General features: G+C 46.2%; 1 protein-coding gene across 1 annotated transcript in view; it reads right to left on the bottom strand.

The window, feature by feature from the left end:
* Window positions 1–13,543, bottom strand: part of rheb (Ras homolog, mTORC1 binding) — a 45,144-nt gene that overhangs the window by 5,280 nt on the left and 26,321 nt on the right. Inside the window, exons 5-6 of the mRNA XM_063206118.1 lie at window positions 8,782–8,838; window positions 8,507–8,554 (exon numbers count right to left, since the gene is read on the bottom strand). Coding sequence (XP_063062188.1) covers window positions 8,507–8,554; window positions 8,782–8,838 — 105 coding nt within the window. The remainder of the gene's footprint in view (window positions 1–8,506; window positions 8,555–8,781; window positions 8,839–13,543) is intronic.

Raw genomic sequence — 13,543 nt, 5'->3', positions numbered from 1 at the left:
AGGCTAGCAGGCAGACATGCCGGCGCGCACACAGAATCCCAATCAGCTTTTTAAACTGTGGATAAAACTGTCGCCGCCACGCATTAATGGATTGCAATCCTGATAATGTGTTCCCTCGATCGTTGATTAATACAACGACGTGACAAGAGGAGCAGCGACAAGCCATTACATTTTCATTCAGGCCCCGCGCCGCTGCGTTGCCGTCAGAGCCCGGAGCCACACCATTCGCCTCGTCGTATTTACTTCATTTACGTCCATTACGCCCAGTGAAACGACCCCTCTGTTCTACATTTTGATGTAATTGCAGGCTCCGCTAGGCTGCGGATGTTCGGCTGATTGCGACTGTGTGTCTGTGGCTTGCCCTGTCTTGTGTCTGTGTTTCGGTCTTCTTGGGGGAGAGTGATCCCTCATAACTTCTTGCGAAACTCTTCCAGCCCCCCCATTAACAGTGCTCAGTGACTCTGACAGGCTCAAGTGTCTCTTGTGCGCTGCCTATCGACGGGAACTTAATGGGGAAATTGATTAATAGGCCTGGGCCACTTCACTTGGCCACCCCAGGCGTCTGAGCATCAGCCTCTTGATCTCCGCAGTATGCATGTACGCCATCAGGCTCGATACGTCAGTGATGCATTACGAATTACGGGGAACTTCAGAGGGTGGGTTCAGGGAGAGCTGACAGACGTGGACAAAGGGTTCAATTGTCCCAGGCCCAGGGAGAGAGGGATATATATTGTATATACTGTATATTGTATTGGGTGGGGGGCCCTTTTCAGATGACTTTGTACAGGGCCCAGCCAAAGCAGTCAGCAGTCCTGGCTGGGTTACAGGTCTGCCTGTCAAATGACACACTGTATACTCCAAAGATTACAAGTTAGAGAAATGGCTCTGAATATTTGGACGTGTAGCCTGGGACTTAGGGCAGGTAGCAGCTGTACAAGGTAAGGCAACACTGGATGATGTAAGACAAGAGTTCTGGTATACGTATATGACACAAGCCATACAATACTTCAGCAGTGTAGCCTTGCGGATGGGGGTCTTCAGTGGTGGAAAGGAGATGTTTGCGTACTGGTCTGCCCATCATACGACACACCAATTCATTTTGAATGTAGCATGTTCATTTTCTTTCCATGTCGTTAAACTGTCTCACATGTTCAAAATGTTACCAAACTTCTCCATTTGATTGGAAATAGAGATTAGAATTACTTTTTGGTTATAGCCAGAATAAGAACAGATGCAGTTAAATGACAAAGGCAGAAATGTGTCTATAATTGTGATGGTCTGATGAACCATGACAAAATTAATACAAAATAAGGAGAATAATCTTGTTTTGTTCATTTTACTTTGATTTGGTTGTAGCTATGATATACCATGTGTTTTGTAGCTGCAAAATACAACAAAAATGCTACTCTAGGCGCCGTTGGGTGAGGCTCGCCTCGCCTCGCCTCTGACAGCTTCCTGTGAGTGGGAGCATTGCCAGAGCCTGGCCAAGCCTGCATCTCCCATCTCCGGCCGGGCTTAGAGCGAGCGACAAGCCAGGCCAGAGAAATCATTAGCTCTGCAGCGAGCAAGCGGAGCACTTTCCATGTGTGTTTCTCTTCCTCAGCTTGCCGTTACCGCATCCAGAAAACTGAATGAATATTTGGAGCATAAGGTTTAAACTCGTTCACATCACATCTCCTCTCTGCGTCTCTGTGCTGCTCCACCCAGACTGAATGCCCCCGGGCTTTATCTTGTCCCGTTTTGTTACAGCGAGGCTGTGTCATGCTGTTAGTCATTATATAATACGCTTTGTTTTTTGTTTTTTTGCAAAGGTTGTAAACTGTACAATACTTTTGTATTTTTATTTCTGCATTTTGATTTGTGGCGTTTGTTTATGTTTATGCTTCAAACCTTAAGGGTAGAAATGAAAATGTACATTTTGCCCACTCTAGCAACTGTCATTCAACTATGTGCATGATCTCGATCAAAGAAATGAGTTGCTACATCATAGCGCATATGTAATTAATTACAATGTAAATCTTACGTTTTTTGGTTTGCTTATAATATAAAACATACATAAATATAAATACAATATACATCAAATAAATTTAAAAATAAATATAAACACAAGTTTTTAATGATACATTAGTATATGTTCAACTTACACAAATAAAGTAAAACAATGCTTCCACTATACTATGTGTGTTCTGCAGGCAGGTGAAGTCATGTGTGGAGGGAAGTGCCTGAGGTAGCCAGAGTGCCTGACTCTGCATTTGCTGACGGCAACACTCCACTCTAGTGCAGCAGGAGCAGCAGCAGCAGCAGCCTCCTGTATTCTACCCCACTAGTAGGGCTGCACAATTAATCGAAAAATAATCAAAATCGTGATAAAATAGTGAAATCGAACTTGTGATTTTAATCGTGATTTAATCGTGGCAATAGTTACCTACTTTTGAGAGCGTCCTTGAAGCCAGAACATACTGACAGGCTGGTGTTTCTGGCCAGAAATCGTCCTAAGTTTCATGCTATTGCCTTTACATAATTATTAAAATTCATTTCATTTTGCTCATCCCGTATGTAATTCATTCTTGGTTATATTCCATCTTGTTATAATTTTCAAAAAAATCAGCAAAAATCAATAATCGTGATTAATAATCTTGTTTATGATTTTGACCAAAATAATCGTGGTTATGATTTTTTCCATAATCGTGCAGCCCTACCCACTAGCATCCCTTCCCACCTCTTCCACCCCATCCCTGCCCAGCTCCCCATCACCAGCACAGCAGCCTCCTGTACCCCATCGCTCACCGCACTACCACACCCCAACCCCAAGATAAAACCCAGCCAGTGATCAATACAGGCCTGGGTACAGAGAGAGAGAGAGAGAGAGAGAGAGAGAGAGAGAGAGAGAGAGAGAGAGAGAGAGAGAGAGAGAGAGAGAGAGAGAGAGAGAGAGAGAGACAGAGACAGAGACAGAGATCAAGATTCATAGTTTTGCACTCCGAAGCACATCCTGTAGAGACTAAGGTGCACATGCTGACCAACATGCTTACATGCGTGTGCAGAAACAAGCGCTGACAAACGCAATTACAATCACGATCAGCTACATGCACACACACACGCACACGCACGCGCACACACACACATACGCGCGCACACAAATCCAAGTACATACACGCATGCACAAGCACGCATGCACAAGCACAAACGCACACGCACAAACGCACACGCACACACACCTTAATTGGAGCTTTCTGACTGAGCAGTCTGGGCAGATCTATAATAGCAATACCTAAGCAATACACATTGCAGGGCTTTCCTGCTTGCAGACTATTGCAAAGCAGGACAATTATGAGTCTCTATCTGTGTGTGTGTGTGTGTGTGTGTGTGTGTGTGTGTGTGTGTGTGTGTGTGTGTGTGTGTGTGTGTGTGTGTGTGTGTGTGTGTGTGTGTGTGTGTGTGTGTGTAAGTATGTTAGGAAAAGAGAGCGCGGGTCGAAATATGACCAACAACTGTACAATATTTCATGTTTATACATTTATACATAACATGATGCACTATATAACCTAGTATTCGCTCACATGCCTTGACTCACACATAAAACTTACACTATGTGCTGGGGGCGCTGTGGCGCAGCACGCTAAGCCACCCACATTTGGGCTTTCATGCCCGGCCCATGGGGACACCGGTTCGAGTCCAGACGGGGTAATTTCCCAATCTCTCTCTCCCACTCATTTCCTGTGAGCATCTCACACTATCCTGTCAATAAATGCATAAAAAGCCCCTAAGAAAACAATAATAACAAAACTTGTCATCCCATTCCTATCCCATTGGCCTCAATATGATGTTGGCCCACATTTTGCAGCTATTACATCTTCAACTCTTTTGGCAAGGGTGTCCACTAGGTTTAGGAGTGTGTTCATAGTAATTTGACCATTCTTCCAAAAGCTCATTGGTGAGGTCACATACTGATGCTGGCCAAGAAGGCCTGGCTCCCAGTCACCACCTGTAATTCATCCCAAAGGTCTTCTATTGGGTTCAGGTTATTGGTGCAGGCCAGTCCAGTAAGGTACTTCACACCAGACACTATCATCCATGTCTTTATGGACCTTGCTTTGTGCACTAGTACACAGTGTCATGTTGGAAGAGGAAGGGGCCCACTCCAAACTGGTCCCACAAGGTTGGGAGCGTGGAATTGTCCAAAAAGTTCTGGAATCTTGAAGCATTCAAAGTTCCTCTCACTGGAACACAGGGGCCATGCCTAACTCCTGAAAACAATCTCACACCATAATTCCTCCTCCCGCACAATGCAGTCTGAAATGTACCCTTCTCCTGGCAACCTCCAAACCCAGACTTCTCCATCAGACCTGCCAGAAGGAAAAGCGTGATTCATCCCACCAGAGAACGCATCTCTACTGCTCTGGAGTCCAGAGAAGAGTGCTTTACACCACTACAACTGACACTTTGCAATACACTTGGTGGTGTGTGGTTTTGATGCAGCTGCTCAGCCATGAAGCTCTCTGCATACTGCATTTGGGCTAAGCTGAAGATGACAAAGTTTGGAGCTCTGTAGCAATTGACTGTGGAATCTCTGTACTATGCACTTTAGTATCTGCTGACCCCTCTCCGTCAGTTTTCATGGCCTACCACTTTAATGGTTAATTCGTTGTTGTTCCCAAACGCTAGCATTTTCTTATGATAAAGCTGACAGTTGAGTGTGTAATATTTGGGAGCAAAGAAATTTCATGACTGTAGCACATCTGTTTCATCTGTAGCACAGGTGGCATCCCACGACAGTTCCATGTAGGAATTCACTGGGCTCCAGTGCCAAATGATTAGGACACCGGATTCTGGCAATTTGGATGAGTGAGCAAACACTTTTGGTGATATAGTGCCTATTCTTACGGTTATTCTCATTGTTACAGTTTCTATTACAGAATCAGAATCTATTGTGAATCAGAGTCACAGTCTACAGTATCAGACATTCAGCTTCCTCAAACAATTTCCGATTGCTTAGCAAGTCTGTGTAAGAGAGAAGATCGAAGATTTTCAATACCAACCGTCTCTCCACCATGTTATGTACTTTAAATCAGTTTGTACTAATGTGTTTTCCCCAAGGCCCCGTCTTTCTATGTCTCTCTGGTTTTCCTATGCATTTGGTTATATCCCAAGAACACCCACCTTCAATCTTGATTAACATACAGATGTTGATTGGTACCCTCTGATCTTATTACATGTGATCTACAACTGTGTCCCAATTGTAATCAATTACTAATCCCAGGCAGCTGCCAGGTGGATATTCATTCAGAGCTAGTGCTGCTTGGAATTTATCAATGGTACAAAATTACAAGAGAATTAGAGAGAGAGAAAAAGAGAGAGAGAGAGAGAGAGAGAGAGAGAGAGAGAGAGAGAGAGAGAGAGAGAGAGAGAGAGAGAGAGAGAGAGAGAGAGAGAGAGAGAGAGAGAGAGAGAGAGAGACATAGTCTTTGTCTGTGTGTATGTGTGTAAAAATATACACATTTCAGCAGCTGAGGAATACAGTAGAGGAAAAAGGTCTTCTTTCACAGACAGACACCAAATAGCGTGCAATCAAGGCCAATTACGACCACGAAACACTCCCTCTCAGAATGTTCCTTTGTAGGGCAAGAAAAATATAAAAATCAGGGTCCATTTCTATCCAGCTGCACCCTCTTCAACCTAGATTTTAAAAGATTCCAGGGCCACTGGGGTAAGGCAAGGTCAGCCGACCATAAGAGAGCATAAGTGTGTATGTGTGCAGTGCAGGTGAATGCGTATGTCCACATATGAATGTGTTCGTTCACGTCTGTGTGTGCACGTGTGCGCATGTGTGTGCATGTGTGCATACTGTATATGTGGGTGTGCAGATGAGTCTGTGTATGTGTGCGTGTCTGTATAGTGAATGTTCTTTCCAGTGGAAGAATCGCGCCTTTGGACTTGGTGCCAAGTGGATGAGTAGGTGCCAATAGGTGAACTATAGGGGCAAGTAAGGGGAACTCACACACCTTAATGCAGCTGCAATGGTGTACTTTTATTGCATATAATAAAAAAGTGCTACCCAAGTTCTGCGTGTCTGTATAGTTCACATATGCATGCATCTGAGCGTGTGTGCGTGTGCGTGCACGCGTGTGTGTGTGTGTGTGACTTCCTGCTGCTCCACTTCCTGTTCGCTCTGGTTTCAGCTGAAGTGAAGTGAAGGACTAGTAAAGTTTGACCCATTTTCCAATCAGCACCGCACAGCACAGCACAGCACCATTCCACTCCACAATGTGGGCCGGGCCTGCGCTACTCGATTGCCACTTCACTTATCACAGACGCACGGCCCAAAATGGAGAAAATATCAAAAGTGCATGACATAGACAGATAGTGTAGGCACCAGACACAACCCAATTTAATTGAATTAAGAAAACAAGAATGCTTTCAAAAAGATAAGTACTGTAACATCAGTCTGTCTGGCTGCCCGCCAGTTTGTTCGTCCCTACATCCAACCAGGGCTCTAAATGAACTTTTTTCACCACCAGACAAAATGACTAGTAGAGGTCAATCTTACTGGCCAATGGGTCAAAGTGGCTGGTAGGTTTTCTTTTCTACCAGTCAAAATGAATTTTCTCCAGCATTTGGCTAGTCGGCTGGTGTTAATTTAGAGCCGTGTATCCAACCATCCATCCATCCAGTTTCAGTGCACACACTCAAGTCTTTCCAGGTGCTTAATTTTGAATGTACGTCACCTACGCCTATGGTCCCTGTCGCTTTGGCAGTGCTAAAACGAACACCTCAGGTGATTATAAACACTCCCTCTGACCCATTTTAGCGACGAGAAAATGAGTGAGTGAGTATGGTAAGCGAGTGAGTGTGCCCATACGTGAGTGTGCCCGTGTGTGTGTGTGTGTGTGTGTGTGTGTGTGTGTGTGTGTGTGTGTGTGTGTGTGTGTGTGTGCGTACGCGCGCGCGCGTGTGTGTGTGTGTGTGTCCCCGAGGCGCCACTGCCGAGAAGTGGCCAGGCCAAATGAGGGTTTCATGTCTAATGGGGTGTAATGATCTGCTTTTCCCTCCAACCGCGAAGCAGCGGGAGACTGCCACCAAGGTCACACAGCAGAGCTGAACAGGACTCCAGATAGATGGCCAGAGTGGGAAGGCTTCCAGGCAGGAGGCTACAGAATTCAACCACTGTACTGCCCATTTGCCTCATAGCGTCTGTCTTTGAGGCGCTCACCACATGCTGGCACTACATACTGTACAGTGCATACTGGACAGTGACACATTGGCCTGATTATCATCGACTTTCAAATCTCTTCGAGACTTGGTCTGACCAAGAGCATAACAATGAACATTTCCCAAACGGCATGGTTGACCCGCCTCCCTTTGTTTGCTGCAGGGTTGTTTGCTTCCCAAAAAAGTGAGAGAAGTTCCCGTTTTTTTTCCCTGCAGCTCAGAAACGATATTTGTATTTCTCCTGGCCTGACAACAAGCGACGCAACGCTGAAGGGGTTGCGTCACTAGGAGGGTGCGACCCGGACAGTGACACACAGCAGGGCTCCAGATAGACAGAGTAAAGCCAGAGATTCTTTAAGTATATAGAGATATGCCAATGTAATGGCTGCTATGGGCACCTAACATGACCAGGTTCCGGTCTGCCTAAAGGTGAGTGTCATAATACTCCTACAATGAATAGAACAGTTCTTACAGTAGGTCTGCCTAAAGGGGGATCCCCCCCCTCCCCCTTGCAATAGTAGAACCCAGAAACAATGGGCCAATGGAACCTCTCTCTTATCTACTCTCTGGTAAAGCTATGTGTGCACCAAGAGCGACCTATGCTACCTGAGCGACGGAAGACATTATTTCTCTGTAGAGGGTAGGCGAATAATAGCCTCGATTATCATCGACTTTCAAATCTCTGTTCGAGACTTGGTCTCAACCCGTGCATACCCCGTTATCCACAGTGGTTTATCACACAAGCAAGCACACATGCATGCATATGCACAGGAGTACACACACTCACCTCCCCAGACCCTCACCCACCCACCCACATTGTTTGCCAGAATGAAAAAGGGGGTTAAACAAACAATAGCAACATCAGAAGTTCATTTAAAGCCTATAGAAAGAAAGTGAGTGATTGACAGTCGGCAACGCGCCTTGATGCATTATCTTGTAGACAACTCCCCAGAGGACGGAGGACGAGGTTTTTATATTCCACTAATGGATCACATGAGACTTGTGGAGTTCAATGTGCGATTTGTGCTTAAAGCGTGCCCTATTAAATCTAATTGAATTCATGCCTCACACAGATTTGAGAAGAAGAAGATAAAGAGACTTCCATTGCCTGCCGTCTCTGCCACCCCTAACAGTAAGTGGATTTCGCAACCACTGTTCTCTCATTAGGAGGAGATGGTGAACAGTATGGGGTTTTATACTATTTTTGGACTACGTGTTTGAACTTGAGCCTTAAAGACCGTCTTTTTGTGCTGTCTGTGTGGAGCATCTTGTGTGTACGTCAAATTCTAACACTTACCGTTCCATGTGAAGATCTTTCTTGTTTCCCACCAACATTATGGGTACTCTGAAAAAGAAGAAAAAAATTATTCCATACAGTGTAACAACAGCTTTTAGCACACTGACAGTCTGACGAAAGACACTGAACATATTTACATAGCATGACATCTTTACACTTCTTTTCACCCTCCATCGATGATGTCAGTAATGTTTAAAAAGATGTAGGTAGTCTACAGAGGGGATCTAGGAAGTAGTGCTTTTGCACTGACAGAAGGAAAACAATAACATACTTACTGTACTTTTCCCACCATGTCCAACAACTTTTCGTGGATAACTTTTACTACTTCAAAACTGCAAGAAAACAGATACAAGAAAAAAAATATTTAATGACATTCTATTGCCTCCCCCAACATCCACCTGTAAACAAAAGATTTTTTAAGACAGGATGTCTGGTGTGGTTGACTGGACTAAATTTGAACAGCTTTTGGCACTTTTGAAGCATGCCACACATAAAACGATGACAACAATCAATGTATCTTACAGTGTAGCTGGGAAAAAAATGAGTTAAGTGGTACTGCACAGTTTCGACCATATAGGTCAACCAGTATCGTGTAGAATATGAATAGAATTGTGTGTGTGCTAGGGGAGATTGTTAGGGCAAAGAGCTAAACGCAGTACTGTACACCGGCTGCAGTATTATTCAGTAGCCCTACAGTATCTGACATCAAAACCGCAATACTGTATACGGGACGCAACAAACACACGGCTTGAAATGCAGCTCTTTTTCGATCTTTTTATCCTCCCTGAAGGCTTCCAAATGCTAGGCCTGGGCCCATTATGACCCCCTATGTGGCGGGATTCAATACTTCTGCTGTGCAGAACTCCTCGTGAGACTGGTCAGTTATCAGTAATCGATTCCATCTCGGTGCAGAAGACTGTAGCATTGTGTAGTGCTTTAACACTGATACAGCACGGTCCATTCCTAGAAGTCCTGGGTGCCTGCCTGCCGATGAGAGCGAGCAAGCTGAGCAGAGCCGCACGCCGACCTTTCCCTGATCGAATTATGGGGAGACTGGAATGAAACGGAACGAAAGTAGGACAACCTCGGCAGCAAAGCAGAGGCTCCGGCAGTCAGCGGCAAGTCTCTAAAATCGACGGGGGCTGGCGCAGTGTGTATTAGACAGCCATCGTCTGACAATAAGACCCTTTTAAAACGCCATGCCAGTGATCTCACACAGCCCCCTTACAACAGAGCCAAGTCTCTCTCCCTCTATCACACACACGCACGCACGCACGCACGCACACACGCGCCTCATGAACCAATCAAGTCAACCAACCAACAGTCTTCAAACGGCCTTGAAAATGACAAGGCCAGTCAAAGTTCAAGTACAAACACAGCACAGACCGAGCATAGCTGAGGATAAACATTTTTAGCCACACAGTACAGAGCTTTCTGCTGGCGTAGTGGTGTCAGTGAGTTTAGTGGCAGTGGACAGATTCATGAGGGAGCGGCTAAGCTAAGGGCTCCCGACATCGTCTGGGCCGGTGCCATTGTTGTCGCGTCAATAGAAAGTCAATTAGACGCTGCGCAGGCTATCCGATAGCCATGCACTCAGTGACTCGGGCCTGGCATTTGGCTGCCAGAACCTCTCCCTCCCTTCCCTGCCTACATGTGTGTGAGTGTGTGTGGGTGTGTGTGTGTGTGTGTGTGTGTGTGTGTGTGTGTGTGTGTGTGTGTGTGTGTGTGTGTGTGTGTGTGTGTGTGTGTGTTTGTGTGTGTGTTTGTGTCTGTGTCTGTGTGTGTGTGTGTGTGTGTCTGTACCATCGATTATATAAATATACATATAATCCATGATTATATTAACAGCAGATTTTCACAAAGCTTCAAATTAAGATCAAACGTTAATGTATGTGTCCATACTTTAACAGTGCAGCAGGTATTTATGTACAAGCCATCAATGTCAAACTAGAAACTAAATTAGATGCATGATAAGCATCTTGGAGACAGGTCCATGGTAGTTTTCCTGTCCATGGTAGTTTTCCAGCAATGCATCGTTTAAAGGATCCTACATTTCTGCTTGCTTCTCGATCAGCTAACGGGAAATGAGCAACCCAGTTTTCCTTAGCATGGGACTTGGGGCCAGTAACCACATAACAAGACACCGTATGTCAACCTTATTCTATAAAGAAAAAAAACTGTTCAAAAGGGGCCAGCTGTTTGCAAGCATTACCGTCATATATATTTGTCTTATTTGCTTATGTCCTGCGAATGCCTCTCGCATTTTCCCTCTTTTCCTCTTCCAAAATATACTCCTCTGTTCATTTCCTGCCTCTCTGCCAATGTAACTGTGCGGTGTAATTATAGTGTTTGTGCACAGCGCCCGTCCCCAGTGTGGGTTTGCTGTACTCAGGTAAAAATTCAACTGCGACTGCAGATCCAACGTTCAGACCTACAATTTCAATAATGACCGAGCGCTAGACTACTGTACTGCGCTGCTGCCTTCTCCTCTGCCTCTGCCTCTGCCTCTCCCTCCCTCCTCTTCTCTCTCTCTCTTGTCCATCAAGTGAAAGAGTGGAGGATAAAAAAAGCGAGGGAAAAAAGAAAAACAAATAATCCCATTGAGGCAGTAATTCATTCTGACGTAATACAGAGTAGGGTTATGTGGAGAGGAGGGGTGTTGGGAGAGAGAGACAGACATAGACAGACATAGAGAGAGAGAGAGATACATAGAGAGAGAGAGAGAGAGAGAGAGAGAGAGAGAGAGAGAGGCCTGAACTCTGATGTCCAGTTTGCAGGGAATGTTTCCCTCCTGAGAAAGCGAATGGCTCTTTTAAAGAAGGAGTGTCTGGGCCCCCAAGGGGGGGATCGTGGGATTTGGTCTAGTAGGGCCATTGATGATGAGAACACGGAGAGATGGCTGGCTACCTCCCTTCCAGCACTACTGTACGCACGCTTCACAACACATGCACACAACCCAGGGTGTGCTGCATACTGTACACTGCACATATAAATAGGCCTGTACATGGAGAGAGAGAGAGAGAGAGAGAGAGAGAGAGAGAGAGAGAGAGAGAGAGAGAGAGAGAGAGAGAGAGAGAGAGAGAGAGAGAGAGAGAGAGAGAGAGAAGTAGACAACAAGAGTGTGTGTGTGAGAGAGAGAGACTGCCTGTCTAGTGAATGTGAGATAGCAAGAGCACGCATGAGAGAGAGAGCAAGGAGTTGAGAGAGAGAGAGAGAGAGAGAGAGAGAGAGAGAGAGAGAGAGAGGAGGAGTTGAGAGAGAGAGAGAGAGAGAGAGAGAGAGAGAGAGAGAGAGAGAGAGCAAGGAGATGAGAGAGAGAGAGAGAGAGAGAGAGAGAGAGAGAGAGAGAGAGAGAGAGAGAGAGAGAGAGAGAGCGGGAGAGAGAGAGAGGAAGTGAGGAAGTCACCATTAGTTTGTGATGCTATATTTAATGGCCAGATCAAATCAGTACCCTTAGGGGGGCTTTGGTTTCCTATTAGTGGCCATAGTCTGGCTCCCCTATAGGAAGACAAAGCAAATGATAGAGAAGAGAAAAGGAGAAAAGAGAAAAACAATTCTAGAGGACAAAGGGAGGCAAAAAGAGAAGGCAAAGGAAAAAAAGACAGGACAGTGCAGACGAGGTAAACGTAAAGAAAGTAGGTTAACAGAGTCACACATGGATACACTGGTGCACGCACACACACACAGACACAGATGCACACTATGTGCATGTACGCGCAGGCACACATACGGACACGTGCACGCACGGATACGGATACACGTGCACACACACACGGGCACACAGGTGGACGCACACATGCGTGCACACACACACACAACTAAGAGTAGTGGTAGAAAGACAAAGAATCCGAGGTGTAGAATAAATTAAAAGACAAGTAAATGCGAAGAGACGAGAAGGTATTGTCAGGACGGTGAGAGAAAGAGAGAGAGAGGGAAGAGAGAGGGTGGTGTTAGGACAGTTAGACAGAGAGAGCGAGAGAGAGAGCGAGAGAGAGAGCGAGAGAGAGAGAGAGGGTGTTGGGTCAGACAGAGAGAGAGGGTGTTGGGGCTGACAGAGAGAGAGAGGGGGTGGCATTAGGACAGGCGGAGAAAGATACAGGCAGCGACATGAGTAGGAGGAAAAGCAGGAGAGATTTCATTTTCACCCTCGCCTACAGCTGAGGCTGAGCCAATTGGGGTTAGCTGCTGCCATGTGGTGGCTGTGCTGTGTGTGTGTGTGTGTGTGTGTGTGTGTGTGTGTGTGTGTGTGTGTGTGTGTGTGTGTGTGTGTGTGTGTGTGTGTGTGTGTGTGTGTGTGTGTGTGTGTGTGTGTGTGTGTGTGTGTGTGTGTGTGTGTGTGTTGAGTGAGTCAGAAAGGGGTGAATAAGGGACACATCCCACAGAGACACGGGCAAAGGCAAAAGACCACCCAGAAGCATGAGAGAGAGAGAGAGAGAGAGAGAGAGAGAGAGAGAGAGAGAGAGAGAGAGACAGACAGACAGACAGACAGACAGACAGACAGACAGACAGACAGAGACAGAAAGTAGTAGGCAGGCGGAGGGAGGAAAAAGAAAAATATTTCACATGGTCATCTTGACAGTCTCAGCAGGCGGACTTGGCAGACCAGTAGCACCAGCCAAACTGAGATCAGGAGGTGAAAGTCCCCAGGGGTGTTGTATGTGTGGGCTGGGAAGGAACCTGACAGGGGGCAGCCAGGGGCAGTTGTCCCGGGCCCAGGGAGAGGGGGTAGAATGGTAGAATGGGGTCGTCATTACATTGCATGTATTGAGAGAGGGGGCCTTTCAGATGACTTTGTCCCAGGCTCAGTCAAAGCAGTCAGCGGCCCTGTGTGTGGGCATGGAACTGCACCCGTCCCCAACCAACTGCAAAGTGGTCAGTTGTCCCAGGCCCAGGGAGGGGAGGGGTTAGAATTAGGTTCTCATTCCATTGTATGTATGGAGAGAGGGGGCCTTTCAGATGACTTTGTCCCAGGCCCAGTCAAAGCGGTCAGCGGCCCCGTGTGTGGGCATGGAACTGCACCCCAACCCAGCCAGGTCA

Source organism: Engraulis encrasicolus, chromosome 9, assembly GCF_034702125.1.
Source record: "Engraulis encrasicolus isolate BLACKSEA-1 chromosome 9, IST_EnEncr_1.0, whole genome shotgun sequence".
NCBI classification, from domain to species: domain Eukaryota; kingdom Metazoa; phylum Chordata; class Actinopteri; order Clupeiformes; family Engraulidae; genus Engraulis; species Engraulis encrasicolus.
This window is presented reverse-complemented; position numbering and strand designations above follow the sequence as displayed.